The following is a 22,531-nucleotide window of genomic DNA, read 5'->3' as shown; positions in this document are numbered from 1 at the left end:
CAACATGATTAAAACATGGAAACTGTGGCGAGCCCAAGGGAGAACACTAAATTCTTTGCACAGGGGTCCTGAAGGTGGGCCTCAGCCAACGATGTTGCTGTAGGGAAAGATGATCAGCTGGGGTCCAGCAACTTGAAGAAGCGCGGGGACCAGAAGAGGGGCAGATGACAGTTACAGTGGACTGAAGCCAGGCATCTCCAGGCCGGAGCTGGTCTGCTCGCAGATCCCTCAGTGGGTGCCCTTCCAGTCAAGGAGGTCACTGGGGTGGAGTGGGGCTCTGCCTCTGGAGCCCGAAACTTGCTTCCCATTCCAACTCTGTCACTTCAACAGCTCGTGTCTTTGGCTAGCTGGTCAACTTCTCTGAGCCTCTGCTACCCTGTATGTAAATGAGGAGGTAAATATGTGAAAGTGATAGCTGCTCCGTCCTGTCTGACTCCGCAGCTCCATGGACTGTAGCCTGCCAGGCTCCTCTGTCCGTGGGATTCTCCAGGCAAGAATACTGGAGTGGGTTGCCATGCCCTTCTCCAGGGGATCTTCCCAACCCAGGATGGAACCTTGGTCTCCTGCATTGCAGGCAGATTCTTTACCAGCTGAGCCACCAGGGAAGCCCGAATGAGGAAGTAACATGTAGCTATTTCAGAGAGGGTGAGTAAAAGTGTAGGTTGCTAACGCAAGAACTCTTTTTTCTTTTAATTGAGGTGAACCTACGGAAGATAAAACCACCCTTGTTAAAGGGCACACTTGTGTGGGATTCAGCGCATTCACGATGATGTGCAACCAGCGCTCTGTCTGGTTTCAACACCTTCCAGCTCCCCAAGAGGGGCCCTGCTCCCATTCTGAATCTGCTCCTCCCCACAACCCATTAGGAAGGGAGGTCCTAATCTCAGCTCCAGGTCCAGTCAGCTGAGACCCCCGCCCTGCTCCTAAGCCTGAGTCCCTCACACCCACCCAGCAGCCATGCTGCTCTGCTCACCATCCCAAGAAGGCTTTTTCAGTGTGAGATTCTGGCTCCTGGGCCCCTGAACATCTATTCAGTTCAAACAAACATTTACCAACACCCCCTGGGGCTAAGCCTGGGGAATTCATGGGGAAATTCTCTACAATTCACAACAGCTTTATCCTGGCAAAGGCTCTGAGAAGTCTGCCTGTAATTAAACATTTAAAACTGTGTCCCATTCTTCTCTGACCAGAGACCCTTTAATCTTATCAAAGGGGCACCCAGGCCCTCTCTGTGGGCCCCCATTTCAGGGGATACATTGGGAATCTCTGGCCTTGTGGAAAAACATCAATTGAGCACCTCCGAATGCAGGTCCTCTGGATAAACGATTTCATCTCCATTGTGCACCACTTCTTCATAACTAGCAAGATCTTGGCTGCAGGGAAATTACATTTTAAAAGTTTTTTTTTTTTTTAATGGAGGTATAATTTATATGTAAGACAAAATGCCTCCTTTCAAGAGTAGAGTTTTGGGAGCTTTAACAAGTGCATTTGGTCAGGTAACCACCTCCAACTCTCAAGATACAGAACAATTCCAACGCCCCCGGCACTTCCTCATGGCCCTTCGCAGCCGCCCCTCTTCTGACCCCAGACTCCACACAGTGCCTGTCACTTTAGCCTTGCCTTTTCAGAGTGTCATCTGAATGGACTCACACCGTAGGCTTCTTTCGCTCAGCATGAAGCACCTGAGGTCGTCTGTGTGGCTGGAGATGCGTTGGTCCTTTCATCGCTGACTTGCATTCCAGCGTGAGGAACTGAGCCCCAGTTTGTCTGTTCACCTGCCCGTCAAAGGTGTGGGGGGTCGATCCCAGTTTGGGGCAATGATGAGTAAAGCCACAAAAAGACACTCGCAGACAGGTTTTTGGACAAATATGAGCCTTCATTTTTCTTAGGTGAATATCTAGCAGTGGAGTTTGCTGGGTTGTATGGTAGATTCGTGTTTAACTTTTAAAGAAACCGCCAAACTGGTTTTCAAAGCAGTCGAGCCATTTTGCATTCCCACCAGCAATGCAGGGGAGTTCTATCTGCTCTGTATCCTGGCCAGCATGGAGTATTGTAACGTTTTAAAAATTTGCTTTAATCATTCTAATAGATACATAACAGGAAATAGCATTTTAAGCCAGCTTACTCTGTAATTTTTAATAAATTCTGGTATGGGCTAAATTGTGTCCCTCTCACCCACTGCAGTACTCTTGCCTAGAAAATCCCATGGGCGGAGGAGCCTGGTAGCCTGGTAGGCTTCAGTCCATGGGGTCACAAAGAGTCGGACACGACTGAGCGACTTCACTTTCTCTTTTCCCTTTCATGCATTGGAGAAGGAAATGGCAACCCACTCCAGTGTTCTTGCCCGGAGAATTCCAGGGACGGGGGAGCCTGGTGGGCTGCCATCTCTGGGGTCGCACAGGGTCGGACACGACTGAAGTGACTTAGCAGCAGCAGCAGCAGCAGCAAAGATACCTAAAAGTCCTACCCCCTCATATCTAGAAGAGGTCTAGTTAAAACTACGTCATTAGGGTGGCACTAATTCAATGCGACTGTCCTTATTAAAAGGGAAATTTAAATGCAGAGACTGACAGACAGGAGGGAAGTACATGTGAAGAGACACAGAGAAGACAGCGTCTGTAAGGCGAGGAACTCACCCTGCCAACATCTTGATCTCTGACTTCCAGCTTCCAGGCCGAGAGAGACTAAATCTCTGTTTTCTTCTAAGTCACCCAGTCTGTGGTACTTTGTTACGGCGACCACAGGAAGCTAACACACAGACAGGACGACACAGGTGACATATCTAAGTTTTGAACCCTGTTGATAAAATGGCCTAACCGTCCCTCCTGACTGCAGGAATGCAACATAACCAGCGTCTCTGCATCTCCCCGGGTGCTTCTGTCTTTGCCTGGCTGGCGCCTGCCTCCTAGAGGAAACCTTCTTCCAGGAAGTAGGATGAAGGGAAATGGAGGGTGTGCAGAGACCCCTGCTTTGAGAGATGAGCTGAGAAGGGGCTAGCTGCAGGTAGAAGTCTCAGTCTGGTTTTTGTTTTTCAAACAGGGCAGGCCTGGGCTTCCCTGGTGGCTCAGTGGTAAAGAATCCTCCTGTCAAAGCAGGAGACACCGGTTCCACACCCGATCTGGGAAGATCCCACGTGCCGCCGAGCCACTAAGCCGGTAAGCCACCACTCAGGGGCTTACAGCCCGTGCTCTAGAGTCCAGGAGCCACAGCTACTGGGCCCACCGTGCTGCAACCACTGAAGTCCTCTCCCCTAGAGCCAGGGCTCCGCAACACAGGAAGCCACCGCAATGACAAGCCCACGCACTGCCTTGAAGAGTAGTGCCCCCTCGCCCGCAGCCAGAGAAAAACCCTCACAGCAAGGAAGATCCCCACAGACAGAATAAACAAATAAATAATATGTAAATAAGATAATTTCCTGTCTCCTTTACTCCCCCAGCTCCAGGGCCCAGCAGCAGGATCTCCCCACCGCGTGACTGAATGAGACGTGGCTTCATCAGAAGGCAACTCATTCACCTGGAGGAACCATGAACAACTGACGGCAAAAGTCTTGGGGACAAACAGTGGAAACGGTTGCACGAAGTAAGAATGCACTTACTGCCCCGTGGTACATGAAACATGGTTAGAGGCAATATGACATGTGTATTTTTACCCCAATTAAAAAAAACAAAACAGTAAGAACCACGAGGGGAGTGCAGATGATGCGTCAGGCACCTCGCTCAGCACCATATATCTGAGTCTCGTTAGCTCCCTGCAGGACGAAGTCGCGGCCCTACTGAGGTACTTGGAGACAGTCACAGAGAGAGGTTCAGTCACTTGCTCAAGGCCACACAGGGCCTGGCATAAGGATGCCCTGCAGGCAGTCGCTGCTCGCGAGCCGGTCCGGGAGACAGCAGGTGCTGGCCTGGTGTACCCCGAGCGGCTGCAGCAGCGCGCTGGCCTCGAGCGCCCGGCCGCACAGGATTGGCTACTGGGAAGGGGGCGGGGCTCCCGGCGGCCGGGGGCGGGGTCGCTCCGAGCCGTAAATACGGCGCCACATGGCAGGGGCTGGGGAGGCCCGGGGGCGGTGCGGAAGGCGCAGGCGCACTGCGTGGGGGTGCGATTCGGCCTCCCCGGCCCCTCCGCGGCCGTGACTTCTCGCGAGAGGAGGAGCAGGGGGCGGGGCCGGTGGAGGGGCGGCCTCGAGAGGCGCCGCCGGTCGCGAGGCGTTGGAGGCGCGAGCTGCGGCGCGAGGTGAGGTGATGCGAGGGGACGTGAGGGGCGCGCGAGGTGAGGCGAGCGGCGAGATGAGGGGTGCAGGGTGAGGTGAGGCGAGGGGCGCGGGACCGGGGTGGCGCCGGCGAGCCGGGGCTGGTCCTGCCCCCTCAGCCGCCGGGGCAGGTCCGGTGCAGCCCCGGGCCGAGCCCCCGCGCCGTCGCTGTGTGACCTTGGCCGGGCTCGCACCGTCTCTGAGCCCCAGTCCTGCGGGGGTGAGGGAGACCTGGACCGGGCGCTGGAGCTCGCGGCTGGTCAACTCCCGCCGTCGGGGCTGGTCCCCGCCCGTTTTGGCCGCCGGGCATCGATCCTGCAGGGGGCCGGCGGCGGCCGAGGGGTCTTCGGCTTCCCCCTCGGGCTGGTCGGGAGCGTGGAGCGGGAGCAGGCGCTCGGGGCTCCGGCGCGGGGCCGGGCGCCCCGGGCGCACGCGTCCCCGCACCAGCCTATTGCAGGGGGGGCCCCGCCCGATGCCCTGGGCCGCCCGAAGCCGCGGGCATTCCCCCGACCCGCTGACCGCTGGCCTGAACTGCAGCCCTGGCCGAGGCGGGCGCGTCCTGGAAGAGCACCGCTCAGATGAGCCTTTGCTCCAGAAACAGCGCGAGGAAGCCATGTATTAGTCGCGAACAGTAGGACTTATATCTTCCACTTGGGCTCGCAGCCACCAAGACATCTCCGGCGAGCCTTTGGCTGGAGCCGAGGTTCCGTCTGGCGCGGAGCACAACAAGCCATAGTGTTCCTGTGATTATTGAATTATTTATTTTATGATTCGACGCCGGAGAGACTCGGGAGACCCTGGATGAATGAGAATGTGGATTGGGGGAGAGTGGATGCAAGCGCATCTCTAAGGAGACTGTCCCCTAATGTGTGGGTCCAGGCAGGGGGCAGCTGAGAAACAGCTCAGCTGGTCCTCACCTGCCCCCAAATCAGGACACAGTCTAGCCCTTCTCTGTGAACATCTGGTGTTGGGAATGTGAGACAGGGCTGGTGTCAGGGTGAAAAAGGAGATACTGGGAAGATTTTTTTAAATTGAAATATAATTGATGTAGCATTGTGTAAGTTTAAGATGTGCAGAGTGTTGATTTGATACACTTATATATTGCAACACTACCACCTAAGTGTCTGCTAACACCTAGGAAATTGTTGCCTGAGGGGAGCGCTGCTGAGAATTTAGAGTGCCTGCATGGAAATGCATGGATGTTCGCTTTCTTGCCAGATGGTCTGTAAGACGTTGGGCTGGTGTTTTCAAGCCAGCAGTGCTGTTCGCTGCCACTCAGTGTGCACCTGCTTCATCAGCTGAGCAAACTGAGCCTCTCATCCTTCGTAAGATGCCAGGTGGGGCTCGAAGCTGGTGGCATGGGTAGCCTGACTGTAATACCCTGTGATTAGCGTTGTTATCTAGGTGTTTACAAAGTGCGAAGAAAGAGGGAGCAGCTAAACTCGTTGTTAGGTGTTGCAGAAGTTTTCCATAGTGGAGGTGACATGAGTTGGGCCTTGAGAGATGAGTGAAGTTTGGGGAGAACATTCCAGGGTGTGTGGAAACGAGGAAGTGAATGGAATGTTTGAGGGGAGGGAGCAGTGAGTCCCTGTGTTGATTGGAGGATGGGGTTTGAGGATTGAAATGCAAACCAAGGCCAGAAAGTGGTTTCTGATCGAAGGGCCTTGAATGCTTTGCCAGGGAGCTTGGACTTTATCCTCTTGGTGAGGGGTAGTCAAGGTTTGGGGTGGAATGTGAAAGATGTGTTTTAGAGAAGTAATCCTTGTGAGAACAGAGGAATGGGTCCAGGGTATCAGGAGATGGAGACTGAATTGGGTACAGTTATAGGGGGCGTGGGTCAGAACAGTGGCTGAGAGTCAGGAAGGGTGTCCGCTTGAAAGAAGCAGGAGAGTCCACAGTGCTACTGCACTCTGTGGGATGCAGTGAGAGGGAAAGGAAAAAGGCCGAAGTAACCAGGATGTCTCACGTGGGTGCTGAGGAGGGCCAGTACCTGAGCTAGGGAATACTGGAGCAAATGTAGAGAAGGAAGGGGCTAAAATGCATCTGATTTTTAGGCTTGTGAAATTTACGGTATGTGTGGGCCATCCTGGGTGAGATGTGCTCTTGGAGAGAAAGAATGTGCCCTGGGAGGGAATCCTGGGGAATGCCAGCAGGAAAGGGGTAGATGGCAGAAGAGGAGCACATTGGATGGTTGACAAAGGAAATGTAGCTTACAGTCATTACTGCATAGTCACTAAGGCTAGTGAGTGGTTCTCTTCCAGAAAGGTCTCAGGTTGAAGTGCCAGTTCCTGGGTAAGAGACAGGATATTGATAATACTGAAACAAATGCTGCTATTTGTAGTTTTTTTAAACTAACATCTTCAGTTTCAATTTTTAGATTGTTTCTTTCTCTTTTTCTTCAGAGAGGAGTGGCTAGTTTCACAGTACTTAGTGGGTCTGTGGCTGCAGCCAGGCTCATCGTTCACCAGTCATTTGCCAGCAGATGTGCTTAATGATAACTGACTCAGTAACTCAGCACTTCCTGTACTTAACCAAGGTGGTGGTTTCTGTAACTGCTTAGAGAACTGAATTTCAGAGAGGAATAGGAAACACTGGGTGTAGTTGATGGGGGAGAAGGGGTGGACGGCTGCAGAGAGCACTAGAGAGTGAAGGAAATGGAGCCTCTGTGGCTCCCGGAGTAATGTCAATTGGTACTTCTCCTTCCAGGCAGGAGAATGGAAGAATCTTTGGGGAAAGTGAGTAGCCTGAGAAAGGATCTCAAAATAATGACAGGAAGGTCCACAGTAAGGAGGCCCAATTGGATCACTCACTAACGAAGCTCATAGTTAATAACTCCCTTCTAGAGTCCAAAGCTTCCAGTTCTTTTAATCCCTTTCCCCTTAAATAGGACTGGATAACCAGGGACACAGAGAAGGCAATGGCACCCCACTCCAGCACTCTTGCCTGGAAAACCCCATGGACGGAGGAGCCTGGTAGGCTGCAGTCCATGGGGTCACAAAGAGTCGGACATGACTGAGCAACTTCACTTTGACTTTTCACTTTCACGCATTGGAGAAGGAAATGGCAACCCACTCCAGTGTTCTTGCCTGGAGAATCCCAGGGACAGGGGAGCCTGGTGGGCTGCCGTCCATGGGGTCACACGAGTTGGACGCGACTGAAGTGACTTAGCAGCAGCAGCAGCAGCAACCAGGGACAAGCGACGAAACCTCTGATTGGGAAGACAGAGATCGTGACACACACTTGGAAGCAGTAGAGAGTACGCCGGAAGAAAACTTAAAAAGCATACTGTCACTAACGCACACGTGGAGCTGGAAAATACTGCATCAGTAGACAAGGACAAAGCGCTCTTTTTTATGTACATTATTGGAGTATAGTTGCTTTACAACGTTGTGTTTCTGCTGTACAGCAAAGTGAATCCGCCACACTTATACATGTATCCCCTCTTTCCTTGGGTTTCCTTTCCATTTAGGAAAAGGTCACCACAGAGGATTGAGGATTTTTTTTTGTTTTAAAAGGGCATTCAGAAATCCAAAAAGATGAGTCATGTGTATAAATACAGTGGAAGAAATAAAAAACTCAGTAGGTGAAGAAGTTGACAGCTCAGGAAATAGAACAACAACAAAAAGAGATGGAAAATGAGAGAAAAAAGAAAATTAAATGATCAGATTAGGCAGTTTACATAATAAGCGTTTCAGCAAGAAATGGGATAAAATCATCCACAAAATTATAAGGTAAATCCTGAAACCAAAACTTCCTCCTTTGAAGGGGCCCACTGAGTGACCAGCACCACAGATGAAAATGCAGGTATGTGCCACTCACCTCGTCTGTTCAGTTCCCAATTTGGATATTCAGAGTGTGGGAAGCAAGTTTGTATAGGGAGGAATACTGAATTTCTGGTAGTGACTAGTGAGAGTTTGGAAGCAAGGAGTTTATTTGAAAGTGCATCTGAAGGTGTGTGTTTCAGAATTTCCATGGTGAGACTTCACATGGAGAGAGAACCATGCACACTCTCTCCAAGACACACTGTTGTGAAATTTCAGAACTCTGGACTAAGAAGATTGTGTTAGCTTCTAGAGAAAGAACAAAGGCCACCAGCGGGTCATCAAAGGATGAGCAGAATGGCTTGGGAACCATCTACAGGAGCACTGGAAGCTAGGAGGCAAGAGAGCATTGCTTTCACAATTCTGAGGGAAAATATTTTACCTTGAATTTTAAAATCAGGCAAAGAAGGGTAGAATAAAGATATTTTCACACTTGCTCCAAAAATTTGTCTCTCATGTATTTTAAAGAAATGACTGGCAAGCATACTTTCCCAGAATAAGGTGGGGAATCTGGAAAGTCAGAACTAGAAGAGATAGAATTATCCTCAGAGAAAAGGTGAAAAGAATCTGCTGGGTAGGTGGAGAAGCTGGGATGCCAGCCAAGCCAGGCACTGGGTACGGAGAGCAGGTATCTCATGACTTGAGCCTCGATGTTTCCTCAAAGGGATTTTTTGGGGAAGATGAAAGTCAGAGTCCCTGGTGCTCTGAAGCATCTGGAGGGAAGATGCAGACAGTTGGCAGAGCAGGGGTTGTAGTAGTGATAGTACATAGAAAACAAAGCAAATGAAAGCATGAGACTGTGAACAAGTTCCGGGGAAAATAAGCCGTTGTGCAGGAAAGAAAAATAATTATGGTGTATTGCAAGGCTTTGCTGTGAATAGCCTTTGCGCAACGGTAATAATTTATGTAAACACTGAATATCGCTCTCATTAAAATGATGATATGCCTGTCTGGAGGAGGCGTGGAGATGAGCGTGGCATGCTTGTTTGAAGGGCTGATGGAGGAAAGAAAGACTGCATTTCTGCCTGCTGCCTGCCACTATTTGGGGAAGTCAGTGGATGATACCCAAGCTGAACTATTCGGTTATCGCCCAGGGCGATTACTTAGAGGCAGGTGGTAACACCAAAAGAGAAAGCTAAGAATGAGGGAGGGACTTCCCTGGCAGTCCAGTGGTTAAGACTCTGTGCTTCCGTGGCAGGGGTACGGGTTTGATCCCTGGCCGAGGAACTGTGACCGCACGTGCCGCATGGCCAAAAACAAACAAGAATGGGGGAGAAAGATGGAGATGGGTAACAGGAAAGCAGGGACTGGGGGCTGTGTTTACAGTTGATGATGTAATCCTTTAACATACATACATAACGTTGATCAAAATAAAGACAAAGCACTACGCTTCCCACTCTAATGAAGGAAGAGGCCAGACCCTTGGTATTCTGTGTGCAGCTGGATCACTCACCAGGCCCTTTTTATGGAGAGAGTTTACTTGTTCTTATTTCCTCTCCATTGTTGTTACTGTTCTCAGGATCCTGTCTCTTGGCTGTGGTCACATATCAGAGATTTGATGCTTTCTTTAGCTTTTTTCTTTTAACTTGTTAAAGAATTTCATTCATGGGGTTCTTGTGGCAAGAATACTGGAGTGGTTTGACATTCCCTCCTCCAGTGGATCACGTTTTGGCAGAAACTTAGGTCATACCTGAATGGTCTAGTGGTTTTCCCTACTTTCTTCAATTTAAGTCTGAATTTGGCAATAAGGAGTTCATGATCTGAGCCATAGTCAGCTCCTGGTCTTGTTTTTTCTGACTGTATAGAGCTTCTCCATCTTTGGCTGCAAAGAATATAATCAATCTGGCTTCGGTATCAACCATCTGGTGATGTCCATGTGTAGAGTCTTCTCTTGTGTTGTTGGAAGAGGGTGTTTGCTATGACCAGTTCTCTTGGCAGAACTCTTTGCCCTGCTTCATTCTGTACTCCAAGGCCAAATTTGCCTGTTACTCCAGGTGTTTCTTGATTTCCTACTTTTGCATTCTAGTCCCTTATAATGAAAAGGACATCTTTTTTGGGTGTTAGTTCTAGAAGGTCTTGTAGGTCTTCATAGAACTGTTCAGCTTCTTCAGCGTTACTGGTTGGGGCATAGACTTGGATTACCATGATATTGAATGGTTCGCCTTGGAAATGAACAGAGATCATATTTAATATTCAATGCAGTTCAGTCGCTCAGTCGTGTCTGACTCTTTGCAACCCCATGAATCGCAGCATGCCAGGCCTCCCTGTCCATCACCATCTCCCGGAGTTCACTCAGACTCACGTCTATCGAGTTGGTGATGCCATCCAGCCATCTCATCCTCTGTCGTCCCCTTTTCCTCCTGCCCCCAATCCCTCCCAGCATCAGAGTCTTTTCCAATGAGTCAACTCTTCGCATGAGGTGGCCAAAGTACTGGAGTTTCAGCTTTAGCATCATTCCTTCCAAAGAAATCCCAGGGCTGATCTCCTTCAGAATGGACTGGTTGGATCTCCTTGCAGTCCAAGGGACTCTCAAGAGTCTTCTCCAACACCACAGTTCAAAAGCATCAATTCTTCGGCACTCAGCTTTCTTCACAGTCCAACTCTCACATTCATACACGACCACTGGAAAAACCATAGCCTTGACTAGACGGACCTTTGTTGGCAAAGTAACGTCTCTGCTTTTTAATATGCTATCTGCTGCTGCTGATGCTGCTAAGTCGCTTCAGTTGTATCCAGCTCTGTGCAACCCCATAGACGGCAGCCCACCAGGCTCCTCTGTCCCTGGGATTCTCCAGGCAAGAACATTGGAGTGGGTTGCCATTTCCTTCTCCAATGCATGAAAGTGAAAAGTGAAAGTAAAGTCGCTCAGTCGTGCCCGACTCTTAGCGACCCCATGGACTGCAGCCTACCAGGCTCCTCCGTCCATGGGATTTTCCAGGCAAGAGTGCTGGAGTGGGGTGCCATTGCCTTCTCCGAATATGCTATCTAGGTTGGTCATAACTTTCCTTCCAAGGAGTAAGTGTCTTTTAATTTCATATTAGGTGATGACAAATGAGACAGAGAAGAAGCAGGTAGGATGGGCTGGCAGGGTGGGGAGTGATCAGGGCTGCCCTTGCTGATGAGGTGAGGTGCCGAGGTGAGCCACAGGATTCCCGGGTGTGAGCCGTCCAGGCAGTGGGAGCCTGGTTGGTGCGGGTGGTGGACAGCGAGGAGGCCACTGTGGCTCGAGTGGGGCCATTGATGGGGAGTGAAAGGCATGGGAGTGTGGGATCCCAGGTCTGTAGGGCTGGTCATGGGCCATCGTAAGTACTGGAAATGGGAAGACATTGGACCCCAGTGATTGAGAGTTTGAGCAGAGCCGTGACGGGATCTGACCTTGGCGGAATAACCGTGGCTGCACTGTATGGACACGAGAGCAGAGGCGGGGAGGCCAGGTCAGAGGTCAGAGGCTGCTGCAGTGACTCGGGTGAGAGCTGGCTGCAGAGGCTAGGGTCTGTGTGTATTAGGAAGATAAAGCCCTTAATTGGGTTTTTCAGCTAATCGTAGTAAAACTTATTATCTATTTTCCCTTGAAATAATTTCTTTGAATTGACTTAGCTCTGGGAAATGAGTTATTGTTTGGATTCCAGGGTTAAGTACCTCGCAACGAGTATTTGAGTCCTGTGAGGAATACAGAAGAAATAGTAGACATGACCCCCGTCTCCCAAGAACCTGAAATCTAATTTGGGAAAATGGGGCCAGAGTGCCTACCTTAGTATCCTGGCTACTGTGAGGCTCTCCCTGGGCTCAAACACCAGGTGTGAAGACACCATGTCAATAGATGGCTGTCTGTGCTGTGGCCAGCTCTCTGGGAAGTTACTTTATTTCAAAGGCTGAGTTTGGCTCAGTGTTCATTCAGGTGTCCTGGGATGAACATCAACCTTTGGTTCTCATCAATGTCACCATTTATTACTTATTTTTATTTGGATACACTGTCAGATTTAGTTCTCAGGGTTAACTGAATACAAGTGAAGTAATTTTACAAGCAAATAAACCCCCAATAGTCATCCTAGATAGCATATTGAAAAGCAGAGACGTTACTTTGCCAACAAAGGTCCGTCTAGTCAAGGCTATGGTTTTTCCAGTGGTCATGTATGGATGTGAGAGTTGGACTGTGAAAAAAGCTGAGTGCCGAAGAATTGATGCTTTTGAACTGTGGTGTTGGAGAAGACTCTTGAGAGTCCCTTGGACTGCAAGGAGATCCAACCAGTCCATTTTGAAGGAGATCAGCCCTGGGATTTCTTTGGAAGGAATGATGCTAAAGCTGAAACTCCAGTACTTTGGCCACCTCATGCGAAGAGTTGACTCATTGGAAAAGACTCTGATGCTGGGAGGGATTGGGGGCAGGAGGAAAAGGGGACGACAGAGGATGAGATGGCTGGATGGCATCACCAACTCGATAGACGTGAGTTTGAGTGAACTCCGGGAGATGGTGATGGACAGGGAGGCCTGGCATGCTGCGATTCATGGGGTTGCAAAGAGTCGGACACAACTGAGCGACTGAACTGAACTGAAACCCCCAATGCTGGTGGCATGAAGTGAAAATACACCTTTCAATAGGGGTTTTAATCCAGCACCAGAGCATCAGTTGCAGGGCTGGGCAATAGAGGGTGCAGAGAGTAAATGTTGATTTCACTGACAAACTTTCCAGATTTCTGTCGACTGCAGTGATGAGAACCACAGGGAATTATTTGCCTTATATAGTGTTTGCAAAGCTGGATAAGAAGTAGATAGTTTCTGGTCTCTTTGCCAGTAGCATAAATAAATAAAATTTGAAACACTCTTGGACTTCTTAATGAAGGTCATGTCATTTGATTTAAGGCTCAGAAGTTGGTTATTTGGACAAGGAGAAGCGAATTCTCTCAGAAATAAAGGTGATAAAAATTTGAGTGCCTAGAAAAACCAACCAATTCCACATTAAATATTTCCTGAGAGGCTGGTAGAGTGTAATAGTTGAGAACGTAGGCTCTGAAATCAGTTGTCAAATGTCAACTCTGAGCAGTGGTAGCTGTTCACACTTGGGCAACTTGCCTGGCTATTTTGCCCTAACTCTATCAAAATTATTGTGAGGATTAAATAACTTGAGAAATGCAGACCTTATATCAGCACTTTGGAAAGCATATTAGCTACTATTGTTTTTATTATAAAATTAATTAAAACCATACATTCTTGTTTGACTGCTAATAACTGGATATTGATAGATAGCATGACTAATAATAAAAATGTTATATTTGAGAGCCACATGAAACAGAAAGATAAAAGGGCCAGTGGTATAGTGTAAAGAACATGCTTTACTATTTTACAACATTTAGCTGATATTTTCTCATTTTCATCCTCTCAGTATCTCTGGGTAGCAGGAAGACCTTGATTATTCTTGTTTTATAGGTAAAGAAGTAAAACTCAGACTTAAAGAAATACGCCAGGCCGCTCGGCAGAGACTGGCCTGGGCCTCGGAATCCTTGTCCTTCTCTTCGCAGTCTCTAAGCGTGTGTGCAGGACTTCAGCAGCTGGTGTTCTTGTCGTCCATGGTGGGAGTGAGTGACAGCTGGTTAGTTGCATAGAGTTTATGCTGAAAAGTTTTAACTCTCGGAGATTGAATGAATAAGACCGCTCACATTTTTTCCCCTTCCAGTCAAATGCATTGAGGTATAATTTACATGCAATCAAATGCACGCATTTTAAGCGTTAACTTCCATGACAGATATACCCACCTGTGTAACCACCCTTACAGACAATGGAATAGAAAATGTCCCTCGCCCACATTTCCCCCTGTCCCTTGGCAGTTGATGCTTTCTGTTAACTAATTTTGCCTTTTATGAACTTGAAAGTGAAATCATGTGGCATGTGCTCTTTCGTGTCTGGGTTCATCTGCAGGATCCGTCTGTGTGGTTATGTGTATGGATGTGTGAATCGGTGTGTATGGATGTGTGAATCGGCATGTATGGATGTGTGAATCGGCGTGTATGGATGTGTGAATCAGTGACTCGTTCTTTTTTATCGTTGAGCGGTTTTTCTGCCGAATGTGCACACCAGTTTGTTGATTCATTCACTTGGTGGGGTTGTTTTCAGTTTGTAGTAATTTTGAATGAAGTCACAGTGAACATTCTTGTACAGACCTTTGTGTGGACAGTAATCTCATTCACGGATAGTGTCTTTGGTGTTATCTAAAAGGTATCGCCATATGCAAGGTCGTTTAAGTTTTCTTCTCGGAGCTTTAATCGTTTTGCATTTTTCATTTAGGTCTCTTATCCATTTTGAGTTAATTTCTGTGAGGGGTGTAAAGCCTGTGTCTAGATTCTTTTTTTTGACGTGTGGATGTCCGGTTGCTCTAGCACCATTTGTTGCAGTCTTCTTCCATTGTTCTGCCTTTGCTCCTTTGTTAAAAATCAGTTGGCCGTATGGGGGTCTGTTTCTGGGCTCCATTCTGTCCCACTGATCTAGTTCTCTATTTTTTGCCAATACCACACCATTTTGATGACTGCAGCTTTGTGGTAAATCTTGAAGCCTCATAGCATCAATCTTCCAGCTTTATTCTTCTCCTTCAGTATTGTTTGGCTACTCTGGGTCTTTTGCCTCCATGTACAAACTTTAGAAAGAGTTTGTTGATGTCTACAAAGAACTTGCTGGGATTTTGGCTGGGATTAATCTGTCGATGGAGCTGGGAAGAACTGACATCTTGACAATATTGAGTCTTCCTATCCTTAGCAGTTTGCACATGGAATATCTCTTCATTTATTTAGTTCTTCTGATGATTTCATTCATCAGAATTTTTCAGTTTTCTTCATAGAGATCTTGTACATATTAAATTTATACATAAGTATTATATTTTGGGAAGGTGCTAATAAATGGAATTGTGTTTTTAATTTCAAATTCCACTTGTTCATTGCTGATATATAGGAAAATGGTTAACTTTTGTATATTAACCTTTTGCCCCACAAACTTGCTGTAATCACTTGAGCCCATAAAATTTTATAATTGAAAAATGATAATCTAAGATTCATATATCATATTTTGATGGTCAGTTTGATTCATCTTTAAATAGAATCCCTAAGCTTTATTCTAGAACATCTGCTGTTATGGATCTTATAGAACCTTCCAGGAAATGAAAAATCTGTACAATCTTTTTGACTTTTTGAATGTCTCAGCATAAAAAAAAAAAACTTGGTCTGTATGCAAAAAAAGCTGGTATCAATTTTTTTCATAATAACCAAAAAAGAGAACTAACTCCAAAGTTCGTCAGTTGGAATGGATAAACAGATAATGGTTTATCCACATAGCAAGTACTGTTCAGCCGTGAAACAAGCGACATCCTAGACAAATCTCAAAAGCATCTTGTTAAGTGAAGGAAGCCAAATACAAGCTCTCGCTTCCTGTGTAATTCCATTTCTGTGACATTCTAGAAGAGGCAGGACTACAGGGCAGATAACAGATTGGCGGCTGCCTGGGGCTGGATGTTGGGGACGGTGTGGGAACTTTGGGGGATGATGGGAATGTTCTGTGTCGTAAACACAGTGTTCATTTGCCCAGACTAATCAGACTGTGCAGTTTAAAAGAGTGCGTTTTATTGTGTAAAAATCATACCTCAGTAAACTTCACTTAGGAAAAAAAAGCAGAGGTGCTAATGTGATTTAATCAGGAAAGAGCAGTCTTCTAAACAAATGGGGCACTGGAACAGCAGGGTATCGATAGGGGGAAAAAAGAATCTCAGCTTCTCCCTCTGGAATACTTGTATTGGATATTCTATACTGGCTGAAATTCTCTGCATCTAACATTCCTTTCCACAACAACAGATCCATTAATTTCCATTTATTACCACTCACTGTTTAATTCTGACTGGTTTGATCATTTGTATCTATCTGCTTCTGCTTCTTCTTCTGCTTAGTCACTTAGTCATGTCCGACTCTTTGTGACCTCATGGACTGTAGCCCGCCAGGCTCCTCTGTCCATGGGATTCTCTAAGCAAGAATACTGGAGTTGAGTTGCCATGCCCTCCTCCAGGGGGTCTTCTCAACTCAGGGATGGAACTCAATCCACATTGCAGGTGGATTCTTCACCGTCTGAGCCACGAGGGAAGCCCAAGAATACTGGAGTGGGTAGCCTATCCCTTCTCCAGGGGATCCTCCCAACCCAGGAACCAAACCGGGGTCTCCTGCATTGCAGGCAGATTTGTATACTATGTAGTAAATACACAAACACACACAGACCCACAAACCCCAGTCCAAATGACAAAATAAACATCCATATATTAGTGAGGGCTCTCCAGAAAAACAACCCAGTAAGGGGTGTGTGTGTACATGTCTGTGCGTGTGTGTGTCTGCGTGTGTGTTTATCACAAGGAATTGCCTGCATAAAAATTGGTGTGGAGGCTGAGAAGTTCAGACCCAGGGAGCCGCTGGTGGGTTCCAATCTGAGTCTGAGACCTGAGAACCAGGAACGCCCGTGGTGAGGGTTCCAGTGCTTGTCCGAGTCTGAAGGCAGGAAGCCAGCGCTCCAGCTCAAAGACAGTCGGGTGGAGCGAGGGAAGTCTCTCTTCCCTTGCCCTTTTGTTCTAGTCAGGCTTTCAACAAAGTGGGCGAGGCTAACCTACACGGGCGAGGACCATCTGCTTTACTCGGCCTACCGATTCAAACTTGAATCTCATCCAGAATCACCCTCACAGACTCGCTGGAGTGTGGGACCAACCACCTGCACAGCCGTAGCTCAGTCAAGTTGACGTATGAAGTTAGCACACACCGCTGGACCTTTCTGTACTGTTCTGCCATCAAACTGTGGGAAATGCCCTTACACGTGTCTGACTGTGGGTCTGGCCACGTGGCCCTCGCTTTCAATGTGTTGGGGTGACATGCTCCTGAGTGTGAGGGAGGTCGGCCCTCAGCTCTGTGTCACAGACCTCCCCATCTTCCTGGACTCCTGTCTGTCGTTGGCATGACGGCTCCTTCAGACCAGCAGCCGTAGGTGGGCAGCCAGCTTGCCTGGGGTGCTTGCCTCCAGGGGTGGCCACGTCTGCTTTGGCATCATACCCTGCCCTGTGTGAGCAGAAATGCTTAACAGCCCCCCCTCCTTGAGCCCAGAAACTCTACCTAGACACAGTGTTCTGCTTTGGTAGAAAACCAGCCCTCCAGAGATGAAACTTCTAGCTCAGCTCTGCTGTTGGTTCTGTTGCTGGAGGCAAAAGCTCGAGACTGACAGGGAGCATTTCCTCTGTGAAGGCTCTTCTTGCTCTGCTGCTTCAAAACTGGTGGGGCTTTTTGTTGACCGCTTTTTGAAATACTGGGAGATTTATGTTCAGAAATAATGCCCTTATTTTATGAATCAGAAATTACTTTATGAGGTCACTGTTGTTCCCTGACATGTTTTTGAAGCTGTCTGTGGTTCTCAGCAGGCTTCCCCAGTGGCTCAGCACATCCGCCTGTAATGCAGGGGATACAGGAGATGCGGGTTTGATCCCTGGGTCAGGAAGATCCCCTGGAGGAGGGCATGGCAACCTACTCCAGTATTCTTGCCAGGAGAGTCCCATGGGCAGAAGAGCCTGGCAGACTGCAGTTCACGGGGTCACACAGTCGGACACGACTGAAGTGTCTAAGCACGCTCGTCGGTTCTCAGCCTGGCTTTGCCCGTCATTCTGCTATCTCCCCCAGAGGACGGGGATGTGTTGCCTGGATTATCTGGCTTGAGCTGCCCAGGCTGCTGGGCCAGAAGTTCCCGGATGTCCCGCTCCTTTTTGAAGAGTAAAGCTTGCTGCTGGCAGTGCTGTGTGCTAGTCTCTGCTCTGTTCGCTCCTCTGCTCTCTCGTCGCAGTTCCGAGACGCTGTATTTTTGGGCTCCGTGCATGTGTGAAGGCAGCCATGGTCCTTCCTCCCAGAGCACTGCTCTCACAGGCCATTTAATGCGCGCAGCCCGTTGGGTTTCCACCACTGCTGCTTTTGTGGCTTGTTTGAGGTTAAAGATGACAACACAGAGGACTGCCCTTGTTCCTTGATGTTGAAATGAACCGTGGCCTCAGCCTCGTGGGTCAGCGCTGCCTCGCCTGGTGTGTAGGGCGCGTCCCCGTGGTGTGGAAGGGCTGGAAGGGGCCGTGACGTGGCAGGACGCCGGGGTGAGACAAGGCTCCCGGACCAGTCGCCCAGTGAGTAACCAGACGCAGCGTCTCCACTGTCCCAAGGAGAAGACCTGTCCTGTTTTTGTGCAATAACCCCCAATTATAAATTTTTAAAACTTTAGTGTTTGCTTAATAAACAGATTGCAGGTAGAGTCACCTGAGGAGCTTTTGCACGGGTTGTACAAGTAACCTGTGGCCCCAGCAGCAGGCTCCGAGCTTAGCCTCTGACAGTTCTCTACCATATTTAGGCCTTGCTTTAGTTTTTACCCACTGTCCAACATTTGCCGTATTCATGCAGCATCACCTCTTGGAAATTCCTCCACAAGTCGACTGTTACCGCTCTAATGCATTTTTCTTCCTCCAATGTTTTCTTTGTGGTAAAATACACATAACATGAAACTTACCACCTAGGCCGTGTTTAAGGGCTCAGCTCAGTGACATGAGCACGTTCATGTCACTTGAACGTGACATAGCTCTTGTGCAGCCGTCACCACCATCCGTTGAGAGAACTCCTGTCATTGTCCCATCAGACTCTGTACCCACTGGACACTGGCTCCCCACCCCTCCCCAGCCCCTGGCAGTGGCTCTTCTACTTTCTGTCTCTATGAGTCTGAGTCCTTTAGGAACCTCATGTAAGTGGGAAGACAATATTTGTCTTTTTTGTGACTGTGATCGTGTCTTTTCCTTGCAATTATTAATAAAGAGAGTCAGAGTTTGTAAACAGTGTAGACACCGGCATTTATTAGTGTCGTATACTGCTTCTTGGTTGAAAAATAAAGCGATTAGGTCATCAGGCCAGGTGGTTCTTTGCATTATGAACATGCGGCTGATCTGTGCCTGTGTCCACAAGATGCGACCGTGGCTCAGCATCACTGCTACTCTGTTTGTTGGTCTTAATATTAAAAGTGAAAACTGGTCTCTTAAATCACCTGACATCTTAAGTTACTTTTTCCCTTTGCTGCTTTCTCAGCCTGTAGCAAACTTTAAAAAAAAAAAACATATATATATATATATATGTGGTTTCATCTTCATCTTTATAAACTGTTCACCCTGGCACATCCTTGAGAAGGGATGGTCTTGAAATCTTCAGTGACATGGGTACTTGTGATCTAGTTTAAAAATAGGTTGTAAAAGTGTGTGATTATAACCATTACCATTAAAAGGGTATTGAAAGCTGTTGCAGTGTTGCTGCTGCTTTTTTCACTCACACCCACTCGCAGGGAGCCAGCTAAAGCTGCAGCAACAGTTGTACAAGAGACAGCAGGATATCTCACCAGCAGTCTTGCTTCAGGATTTCTGTGGTGTGGCTCATTACCTGTCTGCTGCTGCTGCTGCTGCTGAGTCACTTCAGTCGTGTCCAACTCTGTGCGACCCCATAGACGCCAGCCCACCAGGCTCCCTGTCCCTGGGACTCTCCAGGCACAGACCCTGGAGCAGCTGCTGTTTCCTCCCAATGTGTAATAATTACATGTTGCTGTTCAGTTGCCAAGTTGTGTCCAACTCTTTGCGACCCCACGGGCTGCAGCACGCCAGGCCTCCCTGTGCTTCACTATTTCCCAGAGCTCACTCAAACTCATGTCCATTGAGTCAGTGATGCCATCCAGCCATCTCATCCTGTGTCACCGCCTTCTCCTCCTGCCCTCAGTCTTTCCCAGCATCAGGATCTTTTCCAGTGAGTCAGTTCTTTGCATCAGGTGGCCAGAGTATTGAAGCTTCAGCATCAGTCCTTCTGATGAATATTCAGGGTTGATTTCCTTTAGGATTGACTGGTTGCATCTCTCTGCTGTCTAAGGAACTCTTGAGAGTCTTTTCCAGCACCACAGTCTGCCAGCGTCTTTACCATGAGTATGTTTCACTTTCCCATTAAAAAAAAAAGTGAATTAAGGGTAAACAAAAGCTGCAAAGGTGCATAGAGATTGTATTCAAATTTCTGCCTAATGAAAATGTGTTGGATACCAGGTGCATAGTCTACTAGAAACGTAGACTCAGAGGTATACACTGGGAGTTGTCCCAGAGAGTGCTCAGCGCGGGACTCTCCTTTGGACTTCCCAAGATGAGCTCCGTCCCTCTGTGCCCCGATGTCCACAGCGCGAGAAGCCCTGGACGGCTTAGCAAGCAGCCCATTCTGGGTCCGGGCCCACCTGTGGTTATTGGGCACTCCTTCCATGGGTTTGACTCATTTTCGGGTTTTCTCTTCTGGAGTTGCCCCCTCTGCCATGCGACAGCCCTCCACAGTGCTGAAGCCCCAGCACACACGTGTCTTCCCTCCTGAGCATCCGCCGGTGCTGTGGGGTGAAGGCTGAGCCCCGGCAGAAGCCTGCCCAGATCACGCGCTCCCTCGGCCTCTCACGGGGCCCGGCTCACGTGTTCGTTTGGATGATGTGGACGCAGCAGAAGGGGCTTGGGGTGGGGCAAGGGGGTCACATCACGTGGGGAAGCTGACGCCCACCCACCAGGTCCCCCACAAAGCTCAGCTCACAGAGGGTGAAGAGGTGGAGAAGCAGCCCCTCCTGTCGGGGCTGCAGGCTGGGAGAGGACCTTAATCACTCACTTGGCCTCTGTTGTCTTCCAGCTTCCTCAGAGCACGGCGTCCCGTCTCTACCAGAAGCCGAAGTGAAAGGGCCCAGGGAAAGGCCTGGGCATCCATGGACACGATGACCAAGAGCCGGCTCTTCCGCCTGTGGCTGGTCTTGGGGTCCGCCTTCATGGTCCTCCTGATCATCGTGTACTGGGACAACATGGGCCCCGCCCACTTCAACCTGCACACGGCCCTTTCCAGGCCGCATGCGCTAAAGCCCTTCCCCAGCCCCAATTCAGCGTCCGGGGACGTCTTCACCTCCAGCCTTGAGATTTTGGAGAGCTTCGTCAGGGAGAAGCAGGGCCCCCTTTTGAGTAAAAGGGTGGAGCAGCCCTCCCTGCCGGCCTCCAGCAAGCCTGTGCTCGGCAACCTGGAGGAGAGCGTGAGGGGCTACGACTGGTCCAGCCACGCTGCCCAGCAGAGTGCAGACCCGGACGCACGGCAGGCCGAGCGGAGGAGCGTGCTGAGGGGGTTCTGCGCCAACGACAGCTTTGTGTTCCCCACCAAGGAGCGCTCCTTCGACGACATCCCCAACTACGAGCTGAACCACCTCATCGTGGACGACCGCCACGGGGTCATCTACTGCTACGTGCCCAAGGTGGCCTGCACCAACTGGAAGCGCGTGATGATCGTCCTGAGCCAGAGCCTCTCGGACCAGGGCACGCCCTACCGCGACCCGCTGGACATCCCCCGGGAGTACGTGCACAACTCCAGCACCCACCTGACCTTCAACAAGTTCTGGCGGCGCTACGGGAAGTTCTCCAGGCACCTCATGAAGATTAAACTGAAGAAGTACACCAAGTTCCTGTTTGTGCGCGACCCCTTCGTCCGCCTCATCTCGGCTTTCCGCAGCAAGTTCGAGCTGGAGAACGAGGAGTTCTACCAGAAGTTCGCGGTGCCCATGCTGAAGAGGTACTCCAACCACACCAGCCTGCCCGCCTCGGTCAGCGAGGCCTTCAGCACCGGCCTCAGGCTGTCCTTCGCCACCTTCATCCAGTACCTGCTGGACCCGCACACCGAGCAGCTGGCGCCCTTCAACGAGCACTGGAGGCAGGTGCACCGGCTCTGCCACCCCTGCCAGATCGACTACGACTTCGTGGGGAAGCTGGAGACCCTGGACCAGGACGCTGCCCAGCTGCTGCGGCTGCTGAAGGTGGACAAGCTGCTGCAGTTCCCCCCGAGTTACCGGAACAGGACTGCCAGCAGCTGGGAGGAAGGCTGGTTTGCCAAAATCCCCCTGGCCTGGAGGCAGCAGCTTTACAAACTGTACGAAGCAGATTTTGTTCTCTTCGGCTACCCCAAGCCCGAAAATCTACTTAGAGACTGAAGGCGCTGGGGGAATCCCGAACACCAAAAAACAAGTGCTTCTGCTGTCCTTTCAACCTGAAGGGAGGGCCTGTGGCGCCGCGGCCGTCCTCCAGGGCACGGAGCGCTGGCCTGCCACATATATTTTTTTACGGCTTCGTTTCTCTCCTGGTGTGACGCATCGCAGAATTCCACAGTGCTCTGTTGACGAGCCCGCTGGAAACTCCTGGAACGGATCACACCCACACTCCAGTTTGTAAAATAACCTATGGTTTTGCAGTCTAGACTTACTGTTTACTCCTTCCCTGCATTCACTGAGTACTGTTAATTCATTGAGTACTGCATTCATTGAGTTAATATTGTTTTTTTAAGATTAATATATTTCAGATATTTAATATGAAAAGTGGAGAAGGAAGTGGTGTGGAGTAAAAGGTTACACCTGC

At 49.3% G+C, this 22,531-nt stretch overlaps 1 protein-coding gene across 4 annotated transcripts; it reads left to right on the top strand.

The window, feature by feature from the left end:
* The first annotated feature begins 3,057 nt into the window (after nucleotides 1-3,057).
* On the top strand, nucleotides 3,058-22,531 carry CHST12 (carbohydrate sulfotransferase 12). Of its 4 annotated transcripts, XM_005225089.5 has the most exons (3): nucleotides 3,058-3,155; nucleotides 3,437-3,579; nucleotides 20,778-22,531. In XM_005225089.5, the coding sequence occupies exon 3, from the start codon at nucleotides 20,851-20,853 to the stop codon at nucleotides 22,108-22,110; it is 1,260 nt and encodes a 419-aa protein (XP_005225146.2). In that variant the 5' UTR covers nucleotides 3,058-3,155; nucleotides 3,437-3,579; nucleotides 20,778-20,850; the 3' UTR covers nucleotides 22,111-22,531. The 4 variants fall into 4 exon arrangements, with proteins under 4 accessions (XP_005225146.2, XP_005225145.2, NP_001071381.1 ...); XM_005225088.5 differs by lacking the exons at nucleotides 3,058-3,155; nucleotides 3,437-3,579 and adding an exon at nucleotides 4,167-4,230; NM_001077913.2 differs by lacking the exons at nucleotides 3,058-3,155; nucleotides 3,437-3,579 and adding an exon at nucleotides 4,181-4,266 and having other exon boundaries at nucleotides 20,778-22,530.

This window comes from Bos taurus, chromosome 25 (assembly GCF_002263795.3).
Source record: "Bos taurus isolate L1 Dominette 01449 registration number 42190680 breed Hereford chromosome 25, ARS-UCD2.0, whole genome shotgun sequence".
NCBI classification, from domain to species: domain Eukaryota; kingdom Metazoa; phylum Chordata; class Mammalia; order Artiodactyla; family Bovidae; genus Bos; species Bos taurus.
This window is presented reverse-complemented; position numbering and strand designations above follow the sequence as displayed.